Here is an 18,822-nt window from a genome sequence, read left to right on the forward strand (position 1 = left end):
TTGATTGTGTTCTTCAAACGTAAGAATAAATAAATAAGATTTAATCTAAACCTGTACAGCTCTGTATGTTTAGGGTAATTGTCCTGCAACAGTGGGAACCTCCGCCCCAGTCTCAGCACTTTTTAGTCTCATTTGACCAGAGCAATTTCTTCCACGTTTATGTGTGTCCCCTAACATGACATGTGCTGACATGCAAGAAGCACACCTTGGGGTTTTCTTTCAGCAATGACTCTCTTCTTGTCCTTCTGTAAAGGCCATTTCTAGAACGCATGACATATGAGCTTGTCTAGAGCCTCTGGGCTCCTCTATTCGTTAATTAGTTCTCTCATTGGCCAACCAGTCAATTTAAGTGGAAGGCCATGTCTTGGTAGGTTTGTAGTTGTTTCAAACATTTTCCATTTTCAGTGATGAACAGAGCTCTGTGAAATGTCCAAAGTTAGTGATATTGTTTTATAATCTAACCCTGCTCTGAACTCCTCCACGTTTGTCTTCATGATGTTGTTTGTTCACTAATGCTCTCTCACAGCTCTATCCATTGATTAGGTCACTTCTAAAGGTAACTGGTTGCAACAGATTTTACTCAGAAAGAGCTGTATTCAAATGCCAACCACACCTGTTAGAATTTACTTGTAAAACAAATTTTGAAAAGCACCCTTTTTCTTACACTCTGGAGGGCACTTCTTAGTGTTGGCCGTGGTGGGCACAGTCCGGCTAATCGGCAAACAGCTAATTGCGGAGCTAACTTTTCCGGTTAGCTTCCACTATATTGGGTTCGGATAACGGGAAGTTTGCTAACAATGTTCGCAAAACGGTTCACACACCAGAAGCCAGACGAAGGCACGCTATCTGCTTACTACGCCTGAACACGCGTCACAATGTCATTGACAACGTCAGCATGATAAAAACAGAAGAAGAAAATGTGATTGGGCAACAAGAGTTGCCACTGAGCACAGATGGATAGAATATTCTCATATGCTTACACTGCGGTGTAAATATTTCTAAAGTGATTTGTTCTGATCTAAACAAACCACACCCTAAAATATGCAGCACTGTGCGCGTTCATTAGGCGGTATGTGGGCGTGCAGCGTCTTTTGTCTGAAGACACAGACTAAGTGACAACTGTCAGTTAGCGATTAGCATTAGCTTCTGCTAATTTCCTTTTTTATTCTGTGTTTTAGTGGAATATTAGCCAGGAGCGCTAACTCAGTGTTGGTCTATCAAATATAATGCAGTGACAACACATTGAATGTCACTGCTGTGATGTGTGTGTGTGTGAAAATGTAAAATAGTTTAAATGGTATTAATGCTTTTGCCTTACACTTACGTACCAATGGGATCCATGCATACTTAAAGTCATTGCAATTTCAACCCCAGCCAAAATGCGAGAGGAACTAAACTTTGCTGAAATGGAGCTTCAGTGAAAGTGTTTGATGAGAAGCTTGGTATCTGTAGATCACTCATCATCTCTCACTGAGAAATGTTTCTTTTCCCTCTCTGAATGATTGATAGATTTACAGCTTCAAAAAGTAACCACAGACCTATGAACTGCAGGGGAAAGACCCCGACTCTATGTCTGAACTAGAATTGTGAGAGAACTAGAAACTTAAACAACTAAGGTTCGATGGAAGTGTTTCTTCTGGGCCTCTCCCTCCCATAAACCACAGCAATTATCTTCCACAGCCCCAGGAATGTGCGGGAAGGGCAGCTCCATGACCACTGCCGAGGTGAGAAGTGCTCTGAAGTCTGGGAGGCTGCACCATCTCAAGTCAAATGTAGATTCCCCCATAAAAATCTAAGTTAGTAAAGAATCACCTCATCATTGCTATGTCTTGCTTGCACTTGCCACTTTGATCGTATTTACATTTTACAGTTTAAATAAAACGGGTCAGCCAAACTTGGCTCGTGTACTTTCCCCACGACTTTAGCTTACCGGCCAATTCTCCATCCAGGCAAGTGCAGTTTAGAGCCTCTTATCTTGTATATTACACGAGAAGCTGGACTCACATTTTAAATCAGCATTCCATATTTTCAGAAGTTATTCTTTGCTTTACTGTACAGTCCAGCAAATATGTTTTAGGTAGAGTTTTGTGGTATTATTTCCCCGGAAAAAGAAAAAGAAGAAGCTTCTACTGAGGGAAAACGACAAATTAAACTAAGTAGGCCTGTACTGATCTAAAATGTTTTTTTTTTTTTTATTTAAACATGAAGCTGAACAAAGTGTATTAAATGTTCAGAGCAGTAGTTTTATACTAACAGAGACGTCATGATGACTAATTTGTGAAAGGGGTTGTTTGTGGTAATGAACTTATGGAAAAACGTCTCAGTTCTCCTCATCCCTGCAGTGCTTTATAGTGTTTTCTTAAGCTCTGTTTCATGGCTTGCCTCTTCATGGGGATTGGCAACAGGGCTGGTTGACCTCCAGAACTGTTGTTAGCCAAAGACAGCAATAAAAAAAAACTTGCTATATAACCCAAAGGCTGGTAAAAAAAAAAAAAAATTAAATCAATTAGGAAAGAGATGCTAGGTTGACCTGAACTACAATGCTGCAAAAACATATATGACTGACCTCATGCAACATTATTGTGTAAAACGATGTACCATGTTGTTGACCTGTTTGTTGGAGTAAATACCACCTTGACAGGGCAAAATTAAGTCAGTGCACATGAGGTAAGAACAGTTTTTTCTTTTTTTTGTTCTTACAGTTTCAGCTCTCTAAAACAGCATAAACATGAACTGCAACAACAGATGTAAGTAGTCTTGAGTAGGTTTTTTACCCTTTCACCTTATATTTTCACTTCCTTATTGGCATATTTTGTTCTTTATAGAGGTACTGTTTGGTTATTTATGGGCAGCAATAAATCACATGAACTTGACAACGGAGTAAACTCAGTTTGGTGAACCAGGAAGAAACTCTCCTGAAAAAGTCAAACAGACTTGAGGCCATTTAAGACTTAATTGCAACCATTTAAAAGCTGTCCAGATTCCATACTTTTCCTGACTTAAACTTTCAGAATCAATTTGGTCGTATTTAAAAACAATAATAAAACAAATACTCACCATCACGTTTATGGTCACCTTTTAAATATCTAACAAGCAAAATAAGAAAATGGATGGATGGATGGAAACAGCCTAGGAGAAGTTACTTATGGAAAAACAAGCATTTTGGTAGAGCTTTCTCCCACCATATTTCAAAGCATGACACCCTGGTTTTAGGTTTGAAACTTTTATTTTGAAGTAAGAAACAAAGTTTTATTGGCTGGCTGAGAAGGATTTGGCTATTTAAGCACTGAAGAAACCTCCAAAAAAAAAAAAAAAAAAAAAAAAAGACTAATTAAAGTTGGTATCTACTTCACAACTTCCTACTGGTTCTAAATCAAATATCGGGCTTTGACTAGGCCGCTCATAGCCTTCATTTAGTTTGTCTTTGAGCCATTAATTTGTATAGTTCTGCCAAGGTACATTTGATTTTCAGATCACAAACTGATGGGTGGGGGGGGGGGGCATTCTAGTTGATGAGCAGAACTAATGGGTTCATTATTTAAGGCAAGTCATTTAGGTCTTAATGCAAAAAAAGCCGTCCCAGATAATCACACCGCCACCACTATATTTGACTGTGGACATGATTTTCTATATGTAATGAATTTCTATTTTGTCTCATCAGTCAACAGAAAATGTTTCCAGAAATTTTGAAGAGCTTTAGGATATTCTTTTTTTAAAGAAAATGTGACACAAGTCTCTATGTTTGTATTGGTCAGCAGCTGGTTTTACTTTGGAGCTCTACCATGGATGCCATGTTGCCCAGTGTCATTCCAATGGTTGAACCCTGTCATTAACTTTTGAATGAGGCCTGCAGTGCTTTAGAACATTTTCTGGGGTCTTTGTAGCCTCCTGGACCAATCTCTTGGAGTCATTTTGGTAGGCTGGCCACTCCTGGAAACATTCACCATGGTTCATTATTAAAAAAAATTTTTTTAGCATTTGTGTCCTTAACCTAAGAAATAGCTTTGTAACCCTTTCCAGGTTTGTTCGGTTAGATTTGGGGTTGGAGGTAAACATTTTTTGTATGTACTTGAAAAATCATTAGGTCAACTAACGCAGACCTAACGAAAGTTGACCTTACATTTATGTGCACATAGACATCCGCTCTCCCAAAAAATATTATTTGCGATATTGAGTTGGGTCTTTCAGACACTGGACCCAAAAAAATATTTAGAGAAGTGAAATATCTGAAAATAAACCAAGTAAATCTCATTTCAATCTGAAAAACTCACATGGAAAGAAGAGACAATTAGAAGAATTTATTGATACAATATTTTAAGAGTTTGGCGCTCAGAGTTTGGCTGCAGGAAACATTCACGCTGAATTATACTTCAGTATGCATAAGCAGGTGTATGAGAATAGGAATGATCCCCAGGCCTGAAACTAGTGGTGGAGTGGAGATAGAAGAAGTTTGTTCAGTCCATATGGTGATCTGTTTGAGCTAGATGTCCAATTTGATAAAACCACGTTTGCATGACTGTCCATGATGAGCAAGCTTAAAGCGACTGTGGAGAGGAAAAACTCCCCTTTGGGAAGAAACCTCTGGCAGAACCAGGCTCAACATGGCGGTCTTCTGTCGGACCGATTGAGATATGACAGCGAATTCTGTAGAGACCAGGAGGAATTACACTCTAATAGGAACAAGGTTGTAGGAGCACATAGGAAAGCCAGATGGAGCTGCTATGATGGTGGAGAAGGGGATGGAGGTGGGTTGAATCCAGTCATCAGAGTCCAGATCAGACATCGCACAGCGACTGCTTGCTTGCTGGGTAGAAGTTGAGCTGGATTTGAAGTTCTTTTAAGACGGATCCAGGACATTGATTGGCTTCGAGGAGGAGCAGTTCAAAGCTGATTGGCTTGCGTCGGAGGCGAATGAGTCCCTGATTGATGGAGGTAAGCAATGAGTTTCTTCAGTCTGAATTTCCGCTTTAGCTTCATTTGTTGGAATGTGAGGATTAGAAAAATTGAGATTCATCTTATTTTCATTCAAAATTTAGAATAATTTCATGGTGTTGTGTGTTTTGATGTGCATTTTGGTCTTAACGAATTTCCTGTTTTTACCTTTTTTGTTTATGAACGTAAAACTTCATAAAGTTTTACGTTGCACGTTGCACGTTTGCATAATATTGTTTGTTTATTCTAAGCAAAGGCCCAACTGAGGACAAACATTGTGAATTAGCTCAGGATATAAAAGTTTACGTCAATTGATACTGAAAACATGTTCTTAAATACCTAAACTACTCAATAAGATCAGAAATTAGTTACAGCAAAATGAATATCCGAACGTACTTATTTGATGATGATGTTGAAAGTTAACAGATTTCCTTTTGGTTTCTGACATTTTTCCTCACTGCATTCAATGCTTCAGGCTAGGGTCTGATTTAGAGTCTGAGTTCCATAAAAAGACAAGTTAACGACTCGGCTCTTACTGTATATGATCTGGATTAAGACATGGTTGTGGGTTGCCTTCTATTTGTTAGTCAGCTAATCACCCAGACCATTAGAGCCAGACAAAGGGCCTCTGCCAGAGCAATTTCAGTCACCGTGCCGTCTGCCAGACTTGCACTGAGCACCATAAAGTAAAACAACTGGGGGATACTTCAATTTTCAGACATGCATGTATTTGGCATCTGACAAAGGTTGGTGTAGGTCCTAATCTAAAAACAAAAACCCCAGAGACAAACAAACACAGCTAATGGAACATTACTATTAAGTAAAGCAGGAAAGCCTTTCTGATTGGCTGAGCAAGCACTGCAAACCTAATGAACAGCAGGCGCAAGGAGGGCAGACTGGAGCTGGCCAGATCAGTAAATGGAGGAAAAACAAGATTTAAAAAAAACATTATTCTCTACTTTTACCCCATCAGACGCACATAGTTGCAAATGTAGAGGTGCTTCAGCAGGCTACTAAACAAATGATAAATGATATATAAAAAATAAAATGAAACAGACAATGAAGAGCTGGGAATCTAGCCAGCGGAGGAGCTTCTGCATTCCATCTAAGCAGAACAGACTTTGGCAAACTGCATCACATCCACCCACTTGTAAAGTTAACTGAAGGATGAGCTGTGATAAACTCTTACTGCTCTTGAGTGGATAGTGATGTGATTCCGATTCTGGCCACTTGCACGAATCCAGAAAAAAACAACAATGGCATGCTGAGCAAAAAATCAGATGTAAAGTTCATTGGAATGTCAAGGATCTCAGCACTTTGGATGTTGTGTTACTGTAGAATATGTATTTTTGTACCAAATGACTGTTGGGCACGGATGCCAATGCCAGGTCTAGGCGAAGTAAGAACTCGATGCAATAACCAAATTTAATACACTTTTAATGTAGTTGCCATATTTTGAATTATTTTACAGTTAAACAGGCTTTGAGCAGGGATTGTAATTCCCCTGCCAGTGGGTTTTCTGAGGTTGAAAAACGTCTAGAGATCCAGAGAGAAAGCTAAGGGGAGGCTGAATATAGGTCAAGCAGGTGGGGTGGAACTGAGTCCAGATGCAAGCTTCTTGCTAAAAAGAGGGCCACAGCAGCGCAGGGGTGTGGCATAAATAAGCTTAATATTCTAACACCAACATATCAACTCGTTGTATTTGTGTTAATAATTATATCAAAACAGGTTAACAGACACTATAAGATCACTAGATGTACTACAGAGTACTTGTTAGTTTTTTAATGAAGTTTGTCAGTCAGTTGTACTTTTTTTAACTTTATTTACAAAAGCAATAACACTGTAAAGAAAAAATATATATAGGCGGCGCATCAATGAGGGTTGGGACATTAACCGTTGCAGCTATGAGAAGCAAAATTTCCTCCCTCTAAATGAAGTCATTCCTGTCAGCCCAGAAGTAAAAAGTAACAGTTGCCTCTTATGAGTAAAATATACTGGAAAAAGAAAACCTGCAAGCTCTGCAATATATATATATATATATATATATATATATATATATATATATATATATATATATATATATATATATATATATATATATATATATATTTTTTTTTTTTATTTATTTATTTCAGCGATCTGAAACTGAAGTTTTAATGAACAAAATCCAGCCTTGTGTTTGAGGACATTTATCTTTTTTGAGTAAAGGAAACAACAGCACAACACAATTTCTTGAGAACTAAATGTTTATACCAAAAAGTCACTGGTGTGATAAATACTGGCATCCATGACAATTGCTATTAAACAAATTTGAACTGATATTTGTTTTTATTTTAATTTTGCATCTTAAATATGATCAAGGAGTCAAGGAAGCTTTAAATTAGTAATCTCCAACTTCCTGTTTTCTTAGGGTATGATATGATGGTACAGAGTGGCACATTTCTCAAAGTCACTCTTCAAAATGGGAAAGACAAGAAAATCCAATTCAGGTACAGCGTTTGTCGTCAGGAGTCAGTAAATGACCACAAGAAACTTGCCCCTATCTTTCATCAAAGATTAAAACATTTAAAACAACTGGAGCAAACAAGGCTGGAAGAGGACAAAACTGCTGAGAACAGCAATTTGGTGCTCTAACTCACTGATCCAACCCACAGCACCTAAGAAGCACATAATTTAGTTTTTTTTTAAAGACATGGACACACTATGTGTTGCCACATGCGTGCTCAGTATGAGGGATTGCTGCTAAGTTAAAGACTTGCTTCAATCCACTGTCCAGTATCACTATGCTCGTTGAGGGGGACCGATTGCTGCAAGGTCAGTAACTTCATCCAATCAAATTGCAAACTGAAATTGACTGGATTGTTTTTATACGTACAACCTAATTGAAATGTATGGAACTGACTGAATTCAATAGCGAATAGCGGTAAACTGAGGCTACAATCTTCACAGGCTCACCAAAACTGGACGAGAGTTTGAAAACTTTTGGGTAGTCTGAAGAATCTGGATGGGTCAGAATCTTATGTATACAACATGAAAGCATGGATCCATCCAGCCTTGTATCAAAGGTTCAGGGCAGGCTGTTGTTGATGGTGTCATGGTGCGCTTGCACTCAGAGAAGGATGCAAGTACCCGGTTCGATCCCCAGTGCCGGCATTCTGGGTCTCTGAGCAAGACCCTTAACTCCAGATTGCTCCCTGGGCGCCGCACATGGCAGCCCACTGCTCCCCAAGGGTGATGGCTTAAAAACAAATTTCATTGTAATGTATGTTTCAATGACAATAAAGATGATATTACTATTACTATTACTATGGTGTGTGTGTGGGGGGTATGGGGGTAATTTCTTTGTGCACTTTGGGCCCCTTAGTACCACCCGTGTAGGGTTTAAACTTCACAGCCTACCTGTGTATTGTGGCTGACCACATCCATTCCTTTATGACCACAGGGTGCCACTCTTCCGATGGCGGCTACCAGAAGGTTAATGCACCGTGTCAGAAAGCTCAAATGATCTCAAACGGGGTTCTTGAACATGGCAATGAATGCAGTGTACTCCAATGGCTTCCACGGTCAATAAATCTTAATGCACCTTTAATGTGACGGAACAAGAGATTCGCCTCATGAACAGACAGCGGACAAAATCCGCTGACGGATTTTCAACACTATCTGGTCAATTCTGATCGCTGAGTTCAACAACTTAGTAAATCCATGTCACAATGAATTAAGGTAGTACTTAGGGCAAAAGGGGTTTCTTCCAGGTCAAAGTTTCATGTACCTATGAAACTGGCTGATGAGCATCTGTCAGTTCAGACTGAACAACCTGCACTCCTCTGAGTGGTTTTGGTCACGAATGAGGCATGCAGGAGCTTTAAGTGTCTCACAAATATGCAGGAGATTGGGCGAAAGAAAAACCGGCAGGAGTTTCCCACAAGTTCAGTCTTCTACTGACACACCGAGAACCTTCAATGGGAGCTGGTTATCGTTCCCAACACAGCGTCTGCCCACGTTTTCTTGTCAGATTAACATATCTTCTCCCTTAACATCGGTCAAACCTAATCCCAAAAACAAGCACTAGATAAGAGTTAAAACCCAAGCACATGCACACACCGACACATTTACACAAAAAAAGCCACATGGCAGAGCTCAGAGCGAATGGAATTGTTTATCCAGACGATGGGACATCGTAAAGGTTTCCCCTCTGAAGCAGACGACCTATAACACAGCCAGAAAACGCAATACGCACTGTTTCCAAGAAGGGCTTCCAACGCCACTGTTAACTCGACTGGGCCTGGGTTTTCACTCAAAGAGCGGTAGTCAAAACAATGATCCAGATTCTAAATTAAGAGCACTAAAAAGACCCTCTAGTATGTAACGGTATACTGGAAAAATGTGCTGCTTTTTTCTTTTTTCTTTTTCAGGAACACGTGATCACACTCATCTGTACGCCGTTTAAAACCAGCCTGTAATCTTGGTTCAGTTTATCTGTTGACTATTAACATGCAGCTTGCGACATAAACTATGACTTTTGCTGTTCATTTCTATAAATAGATCTCGGCACAACAGAGGTAAAAACAACCACAGCTGCTTCAGCTACAAAAGAGGAGGGAAGGAAAATAGTTTGTTTACTGTGGACCTTCGGATCACACACAATCTTGGCCCAGACATGAAAAGCAAAGCCCAGATGTGTCACTCCTCGGCCCCAGCGACCCGCCACATGTACGGTTCTTCGAGCGATTACAGCCAGACAACAACAAATAAACAAAAACAAACAAACAAAGAGACATGTCTGGTGTATTTGGGTGCCCTCGAAAGAGAGCGGACGCGGCTGCCCACGAAAATCCCCACCAAAAGCTGGACCGAGCACTGGGTTGGGAGCAGTGGTCCAGGTCCCAGACGCTTTAGGAGGCAATGAAACACTCGACTGGAACACAGCTTCTTTTTCCCCGCCGAGGCTCCAGAGAGAACCTCCCGCCCGCAAGGCAGGAAATCACAGCCCTGATACAAAAGCCGTGTCATCAGAAACAGGAGATCCTAAAACGGTAGCAGCGAAGAGAAGAAATATACACACCTCAAAGGAGAGAAGAAGACAGGATGAGATAAAAGCATAAAAATGAAAAATATGGCCATAAATTACTTCACATAGTTAAACCTCTGGATCTGGCTTGTTCCTATCTGTTGAAGCTATAAATACTATACGTACCTTACAGCGTAAATCGGCAGGAGATGAGATATGGCCTCCCTGGTATGACAATTTATGGACATATTTTCCAAAAATGCATCCAAAGTTGCTCTGATTCACTGCTGTGAAAAAAGTTTTTGACCCCCTAACAGATTTGCTTGTATTTGGCTAGGATGGGGGTGTGGGGGAGGGGAGGGGGACTTATAAGTATCAGATCACCAATAAAATATCAAACCAACCTAGCCCAGTATATAAGTAAAGTTGTCACCCTTTTTTAATCATGATTTACCTGTCAATAAATAAACATTTTGGTTCAATTCCAGAAGCTACACCAAGGGCTGCTAACTGCTTGGCCTCTAGAATCAAGAAAGCACTTCCATAGAACCTGTCTGAACCCATGATGGTGTCGGGCTGCTTTGCTGCTTCAGAACCAGGATGTGTTGCCGTAACGGCTACAAATTCTGCTCTTTCCAAGGAAGTCTCGGAGGAGTTTGTGCTGCCATCAATTTGTGAACTTACGACACAGCACACGTAGGTTTGGCAATATTACAGTGACCCAAGGCTCACCAGCAACGAAACAAATGTCTGAGATCGGCCTAGTCAAAGTAAATGCTTAAATCCAAAGGACATGATGCAGCATGATCTTAAACAGGCTGTTCATGCTCAAATAAATCCTCCAATGTGGCTGAATTAAAACAATTCTCCAAAGAGTTGACCAAAATTTCTCCTTAGTTGTCAACGCCCGGTGGCAGTCAAGGGTATTTATTACATTTGGTGGATAATTACTTTTCGACATCGGGCTAAGTTTAATTGGATAGATTTTTCACTTGATAAAGGGAATCCCCATTTGGAAACTGCTTTCTGAACTGCCTTTGCTTACGTCTGTGATAAATATTTGTTTGACGATCTCAGCCATTCAAGCGTGAGATAAAAGCCGAAGAAATAAACAAAGCGTAAGAGGCAAAGCTATTCCCTGCACAGTAGGTGTAAAGAAAGGAGTCAGTTTCTCTAAATGACCACGTTACAGAGAAAGCAAATCGTTGCTCTCAATTTGTTTCCATTGCGGCTTAAAGGCCGCGGTTGTTTTGTCAACAAAAGCGCGCGAGCAGAAATGGCTCGGGCTTCGGGAAAGCACGGCTACAAACACAGCTTACGAGGAAGAATGTCAACAGTGAGCGTTTCAAAGAAGAGAATAATAGCTGCGAGTCAATTGTAACTGATGCTTCTTCAGTCTCCCCTTTTTGTGACGGCGCTACTGTTTTTATACAAACCCCGTTAAACAGGGTTGCTGTCATGCTAATGTTCTCACGAGTTCTCCAAACGGAACAGAGATTCACACAGAAAGGTTGCGATCCGGTTAGCGATCCGGCTCTTCCAGCCCATCTCCTTGTTTTCCTCGTGGTAATTAGTACCATAAGGATTCTTTTTTTTTTTTTTTTTTTTTTTAACCACAGTGAAAAACCTTAAGCTTCCTGCTGAAACCTTGCTGACCCTTCGCACAGGCTGCTTTTGTTTTAAGGCTGTGAAAACACTTACCCGGGCTGTCAACAGTGATGGGTAACCCGGCAAACATAGTATGTCTGGTACCTCTAACACAAATGGAAAATACAGAATGGCAGATTGCCCGGCAGAATATATACCTTGAGCTTTCACGTTCTGTTAGCTTACAAGCAAAAACTTCAATGTTATGTAATTGGGATTTTATGTGATAGACCAACACAAAGTAGTGCACCATGGTGATGTGGAAGGTAAGAAATAAAGGCTTTTTTTTAATGTTGCACAATGTATTTTGTATTCAGTACTTTGTAGTTGGATTTAGCTATGACTATACTGTTCTATCACATATGAAATCTTTGCCTACAGTTCTCGGCATAACGGCCTGAACTCAGTCAGATCGTAATTCTGGGTGCCTGATTAGAGTCATCATGATGGAGGTGGACCCACTCTCAAGAAATTAGGGCCTCTAACAGCTTTTCTTCCAGGATGGCTGCAACCCTTTTCCCATCAACTGATCAGCTTCCCGGTCCTTGCTGAAGAAAATCCCCCCCCACAGCAAGATGCTGCCACCACCATGTTTCACTGCGGAGGAAGGCTAAGTCACCATGAACACGCTTCCAGGGTGATCAGGGGATGATTTCCCCCTCATAGAGTTTTGCATGCAGGTCAATATGTTCTATTTTGGTCTCACCCAACCAGAAAACCTCCTTCCACATATTTGCATTGTCCCTGACCTAATTGATTGCAAACAGAGAAAAGGTCGTCTGCAGGGGTTCTTTGAGGAATTACTTTTTTTTGTTGCTGCTCTTCCCAAAGGGCCTAACAGTTGTCCCATCAACAGCAGTCTTTCACTTAAGATGCGGATCTCTGCAGCCTCTCCAGAGTTACCGTGGGCCTCCCGGGGGCCTCTCTGATTACCTGTCTCATTTCCTGGCCTCGCTTTTGCAATCTTCTCGTCAGGTTACATCACAGTTTTTCAATGAGATTTACATCGAGTAAGTAGTAGTAGGTAGTTTATTTTTTTTGCCCGGTGAACCATTTCTATGTAGATTTGGCCATATGTTTTGCTGCTGAAAGACCAAGTGATGATCTATATAGATTTTCTATCAGGTGCAACCAGCTTTTCATGTGAACTCTCCTAATATTTGAAATACTTCATGCGGGCTGCACCTTAGCAAGGTTCCCAATAACTAATAACCGCCTCACATGTTTTTCACTATACCATATTTCCTAGGCAAGTTCTTTTCAAGCATGGGACGGTGTACTCAAATGAAAATCTTGGACAAATGGATTTGTTTGAAGGTTTTTATAAATCTGCAAAGCAGAGCGGAGATGTTTTAACGCAAACAAGGACTGGATGACCCTGATGAAGCATGACCTGACTCTCGCCAGATGGATGTCGTTCCACAGAGCCACAAACGGCGTCAACACACCCACCTAGAATCGCTGCCATTGGGAGGGATTTCAATACCACATAAAATGGACGGGCCAATCAGGATCGCCGGGCGGGATTTTTGTAGATGTGACGCATCAGAGAAGCGACTGTTTTGATTCAATGGCGACTCACAGCGAGGAAGCAAGCGGTAACATTGATGCTGCTATTTCATCTGCGTTGTCCACTCTACCGAATATCAATTCTTTAAAAGAACACAAGAGAACGGCTTTGAAGACTTTTGTTGGTGGAAACAATGTTTTCTCCCTTCTCCCGACCGGGTTTGGCAAGAGCTTGTAGCCCGTCAGTAAAGATGACGGACAACTGGTTTCTCCAATCAAATGCAAGGATTTTTGATAAGGCCCCTCCTTCTGAAATACATCTCCAATGGAGCGATCCCAGATGGATGTGTGGAGCCGTGTGGAGCTCGCCGGGAACTACACCCATCTGGCGAGAGTCAGGTTAAATGAAACGTCTGTAGGTTTTAAAACTAACTGCAGTGTTTACAGGGAAAACCAGATGACTTTGGCACCTCTGACAGAGTGATCTCACACCCTTCCTTCTGGTGAGATGATAAAGGCACACAAGCTGTCCGCTGAGCCCCAAAAAGTGCAGGTCTCCTAGAGCTAAGCCGGGGTTTTGAAGCCCTCTGAGCCAGGTGTGAGGGGCCATGAAAAGGCCTGCGTGAGCACTAACTGGCCACAGACATCTCCGGGGGGCCTTCTGAAGACAAAATAACACAAAAAAAATGAAGAGGTGGGGGAAAGTGAGATAGTGTGGATAGTGCAAAATCTTTCACAGATTTAAGACTGGGAACCTGTTCCTGTTAAAGGCGAGCAGACTGGTGTGCATGTGTGTGTCTGTGTGCCGTTTCCAACTACAAAAGATCCGTAAGACTGAAGGAGCTTCATGAAAGAGGGCAAGACTGTTTTGTCGGGGAGGTTTTTAATGCACACCAGACAGATGGGTTCAAGGCCACATTCTCTTTGCTTTACCACTTTTTCTTTCCTAGGCTCAAATTGAAAGACATTATAGATCAAAAAACCACATTAAACATGATCAGCATTTGATGCCAACAATACTCTCCCTCTCACTCTCTCTCTCTCTCTCTCTCTCTCTCTCTCTCTCTCTCTCTCTCTCTCTCTCTCTCTCTCTGACTGCACGTGTGAAAAGTTAAGACAGCTAATTTACTCCCGTCTTGGGAATCCTTCTGGCTTGGCTGCTGTTGGATATCATCAACAGCAGACAGTCGGATCTAGATGCATTTCGGACTTGTGCATATGGGTTCCAACTCATACTCAGCTTGTGATCTCCCAAAAAAACACCCCGCAAAGGGAGGGTGATCTACTACGCTCCACATTTCCTCAGCTTGTCAGCAGAAATTAGGTCAAGAGTTGAAATAGTTTAAAAAACCTTATGGGAGAGGGTTTCTCATGGTGATGTAGGGAAACATGAGGAAAACTGCAGTCTGTGGAGATGAAATGAAACAACATACGATAAAAAGAAATACAGAGCCTTGCAGAAGTATCCATACACTTTGAATTCATTCACATCTAGTCACTTTAAGTTTATTGTTTAATGCATTATATTTGGGATTTTATGTCACAGATCATCCAAAAGTAGCGCAAAACTGTGACTTTGATTAGAGCTAAACTCGTCCGTTGTAGCTCTTTCTGTATCTTTAGGTTTGTCATCCGACTGGAAGGTAAACCTCGACCTCAGTTTCTAGTATTTTGCAGTTTTTTACCTGCTGAGATAAACAACTCCAAAACATGATGCTGTAACCATTATGCTTCACAGTGTGGTCATGCTGATGTGCAGCGTTGGTGTTCTGACCCCAAAGCATTTTGCTCTTTGGTCAAAAACTTCTATGTTGGTTTAATTTGACCAGAACACCTTATTCCACACTATAGCTGTTTCCTCTAAATGGTTTGTGGTAAACCTTAAATGGGAGTTCTTCTGGCTTTGTTCTTGAAACTCCTCCATAAAGGCAAGACAACTAATGGTTGTCCAGCCAACAAATTATCCCACCTGAGCTGTGGATCTCTGCAGCTTCTCCAGAGTTATCATGAGCCTGTTAGTTGTTTATGTGATTAATGCTTTTCTTTCATAGCCTTTGGACCTTCATTGTACAGCTGTTTTTATACTGAGAGTACATTACACACCTCTGGACTAAGATTTCTTCTGAAGGCAAGTGATTGCACCGATTTGTATTTATGGGTAGTAAATGAAATTAATGCCACACTGTCCAGAAAATTTAATTGGTAAAAAGAAAAGATGAAAATAATGTTTTATTCTTATCACTTCATAATTATGCACTACTTGTGTTTTTCAAAACACAAAATGCCAAAATAATACATCAAAGTTTGCTTGCAATGTGTAAGTTGTGAAAAGATTTGATTGGATATAAATACTTTCTTACTATTAAGGGCACTGTGGTTCAAAAGAAATTAACTGGAAACTTTTTTTTTTCTTTGAATAGCCCAATTCAGGGGAGTGAACAGATGTGAGAGGTGGTTTCATCATTCATAGCCCAAAGACTCTAACAACTCTTGCATGTGGTCAACTTTGGTTTCCAAAAGCCAGCTGTTCTTGTCCTCCGTCATGTTTTGGCCATTTAGCCTGCTGTGATTTATGAGTCTGGATCAGAGCCAGGGCCCATTCAGATAAAGCCTTAAAACGTTTTAGATCAGACCCTGCAGCGGTAGCCCAGGTGAGGGGTCATGTTTATATTTATATATGTGTTGATAAGAATTTTTTAGACCAGTTTTTAATCCCTATTTTCCCAAGCTTTTACCTGACAACACCAGCTTCACATGGTTCAGATTTTTCTTAAATAACTATATTATAACTAGGATTAGACAATAAATTATATTTTTATCACTATAACAACATCGCTATCCACAGCAACAGTATGGGAAAAAAATGCCAGGACTGCAAAACATTAATATTGATTTACATACTGATAATTTAAGTGGCATTCATTGAGGCTCTCTATGCAAGTAATATACTTTATACAGCTTGCTGTTTAATGCAGCATTGGAATATTTTACTAGGTTAATCAGTGGTAATGGGGTTAAATTATTAAGAAAGATCAACAAACATATGTTTTTAATAATCATGTTTATTGGAACATACATTCCAATGAAATTTGTTCTTTGCATTTAACCCCATCCCCTTGGGGAGTAGAGGGCTGCCACTGTGTGGCCCAGGGAGCAATCTGGGGTCAAGGGTCTTGCTCAGGGACCCAGAGTGGCAGTCTGTGGGAGTTGAACCCAGAACCTCCAGGACACAAGCACAATGCTCTAACCACTAGGCCACCACTCCCCTTTGTCATAGAAAAAAGGCATACAGATAAAACATAAATCATATTGATCAATATTGACAATTATCAACAATTCAAAATATATTTTTTAAGTGCAGCGCTGACCTATTTTTAGATACAAAACACACAAACACTGAATTTAAACTCTACCCTTTACTTAACCAACTTTTTACCAATACTGCAAGTTATTGAAAAAATAAAAAATAACGTGTGCTCTCTGACGGAGCATTCCTAGGTCTGCATTTGTGATTGGTTGCGAGGATGTAATGACTAGTATTAACCTACATGATAGGCTAGATAGAATGCATAAGGAAGGAAAACTGTTATTGTATTGAACTTTCTATTGACCCTTTTTTTCTATCATCAATGTACGTCTATTGATCGATAAATATTGTTATTTTATTATCATCAAGGCCTAGTTTGCAATAAACCTAAAGTAAAAACACTGTTAAGTATTTATTTATCACAAGTCAAATCACAATCATGACATTCATCAAAATTATTACATATAGCATGTTTTATTAAACTATGCAGAAAAATAAGAATATAAAAGAACACAATAATTTTTTTTTTTTTTAGCATTTTTGTCGTAAGTGGGTGTTATTGATATTAAAAGCAAAGATCAAGAGGACGCAGTGTGTGTGTAGAAACCATTGAACGGTTCAAATTTAAACTCTTTTTGGCATCATATCTTAGCGATTAGCATAGAAAGCTAGCATTGACTCAAGTAAATGTGATTATCCCCCAGAGAGGGAAGCTACTGAACTCAACTTTAAGCTCTCCAAAAGGCTGCCAACATATTTAAACCCAGCATGTTGCACGGCAGACTGAAGTTGAAAGCTGAACCTTCAGCCTTCCTGTTGCCTACTTTAAGTATTGCTCTCTCTCACTCTATTGCAGCCTGAATAAACAGCCGACATCCCTCAACATGTCGTAAAGAATGCCATCACCTATCAAACAGCTTCTTAGATTTCTGCTTTCTCTAATTTAATGTTAAACAACTTATTGATACAAACAATATCTAATCATTAGAAGCTAGTTTTCTACATTTAGCAACAGCATCCACACTAAAGAGTTGTTTTCAGCACTAACTGGTAACGCTTGCGTATCATAAGTTAACTTATTGGAAAATACAATATTTTTGGGTTTCTAATTGGTTGGTCACAAATCAAGGCCAGGTCATTAACGAGTAGGCTGTGAATTAGCTTTCATAGACAAGAGAAGGTCACATCTATGTGAAATAAGCATCACGTGGGTGAGCAACACTAACATTAAAGGTGTCTGAACTATGTGATGGGAATTGTTTTACCTCAAAGCTTAGAGTCAGTGCAATCAGGGAAAAAGCAACATAACCAAATGGAAAGACATGAAAAAAATGGTGGAAGGGAAGAAAGAAGGCAAAGGGGAACTAGTTTTATGATCTGTAATATCCTGGCATAACTTTATTAGACACTTAAGCATGTGTGACATGCCTTTTTTTCGCAACAGGCTGTTAAATGGTAGTGACTTTGGAGAGAGAGCCGTGGTCTTCAAGTATCCACAGACAGGGTGTCCTTCGCCTCTTCAACCTCCGCACAAATGATCTTTCACCTCGTCATCATGGGGCCCATAAATTAGGCAGCTGCTACATTTAGCTTAACCGAACCACATTATCTGCAGCACACACTTGAGTATGTTTATGTGCTTTAACTCAGCGTGTGTCTGTGTGAGACGGTCATCAAGCAGAATCATCAATTTATATAGTTTATATACAACACATGTGGCTCTCGATGGGTTTATGGAAAGAAAAGTTGTTGCAGGACTGATTAGAAACATCCTCGCGGTGAGGTAAAAGGAAGGAGCTCCGTTAGTTTACTGGTGTACATACCCCTGAGGATGTAATTCTGGTAGTTCTGGTCCGCTTCAGCTCCCACTTTAATCAAACACGTCAGTCCTTCAGCCACCACAAATTCGTGAACCAAATCTTTGTCATCCTAAACAGAAAGGCCAAGGAAAAAACGTAAATATTTAAGATTAGTTATTCATCATTCACAATATGTCCTCATAGTTGATTTCAGTTTATGGGCACACATTAACATCCATTACACACCAGTCCTCAGAAGCATGCCATTGTTATCTGCATATAATAAACAGGTGAAAAGTAATGCTCTGGTAATTAATGGTGGATAAGATGCTAAAAATGGAGAGATCATTTCTGTAGATTACTATTTGGGCTGTTATTGTTTGAGTCTTAATGCGCAGGAAAACAACTTGGTGTTATAAAGGCAAGACAGTTTAGCTGATACATAACTAATTCTCATTAATTATGTTTATTTTTGTATTAGGTCCTAATTGGCTCTTTATGTTGTAATTATTGAGATTATAGAGAAGTCCCTTGCAAAAGGTATTTATAAGCTTTTACCCTTTTTAGACATTACACAAACACAAACTTCTGTGTATTTTATTGGAATTTTATGCGATACA

The 18,822-nt window shown here is 40.1% G+C and overlaps 1 protein-coding gene across 6 annotated transcripts in view; it reads right to left on the reverse strand.

Moving 5' to 3' along the window:
* Positions 1-18,822, reverse strand: part of fhod3b (formin homology 2 domain containing 3b) — a 132,149-nt gene that overhangs the window by 33,990 nt on the left and 79,337 nt on the right. For all 6 annotated transcript variants that reach the window (XM_036132566.1, XM_036132553.1, XM_036132586.1 and 3 more), the window contains exon 5: positions 18,227-18,332. In XM_036132566.1, coding sequence (XP_035988459.1) covers positions 18,227-18,332 — 106 coding nt within the window. The remainder of the gene's footprint in view (positions 1-18,226; positions 18,333-18,822) is intronic.

This window comes from Fundulus heteroclitus, chromosome 3 (assembly GCF_011125445.2).
Source record: "Fundulus heteroclitus isolate FHET01 chromosome 3, MU-UCD_Fhet_4.1, whole genome shotgun sequence".
NCBI classification, from domain to species: Eukaryota; Metazoa; Chordata; class Actinopteri; order Cyprinodontiformes; family Fundulidae; genus Fundulus; species Fundulus heteroclitus.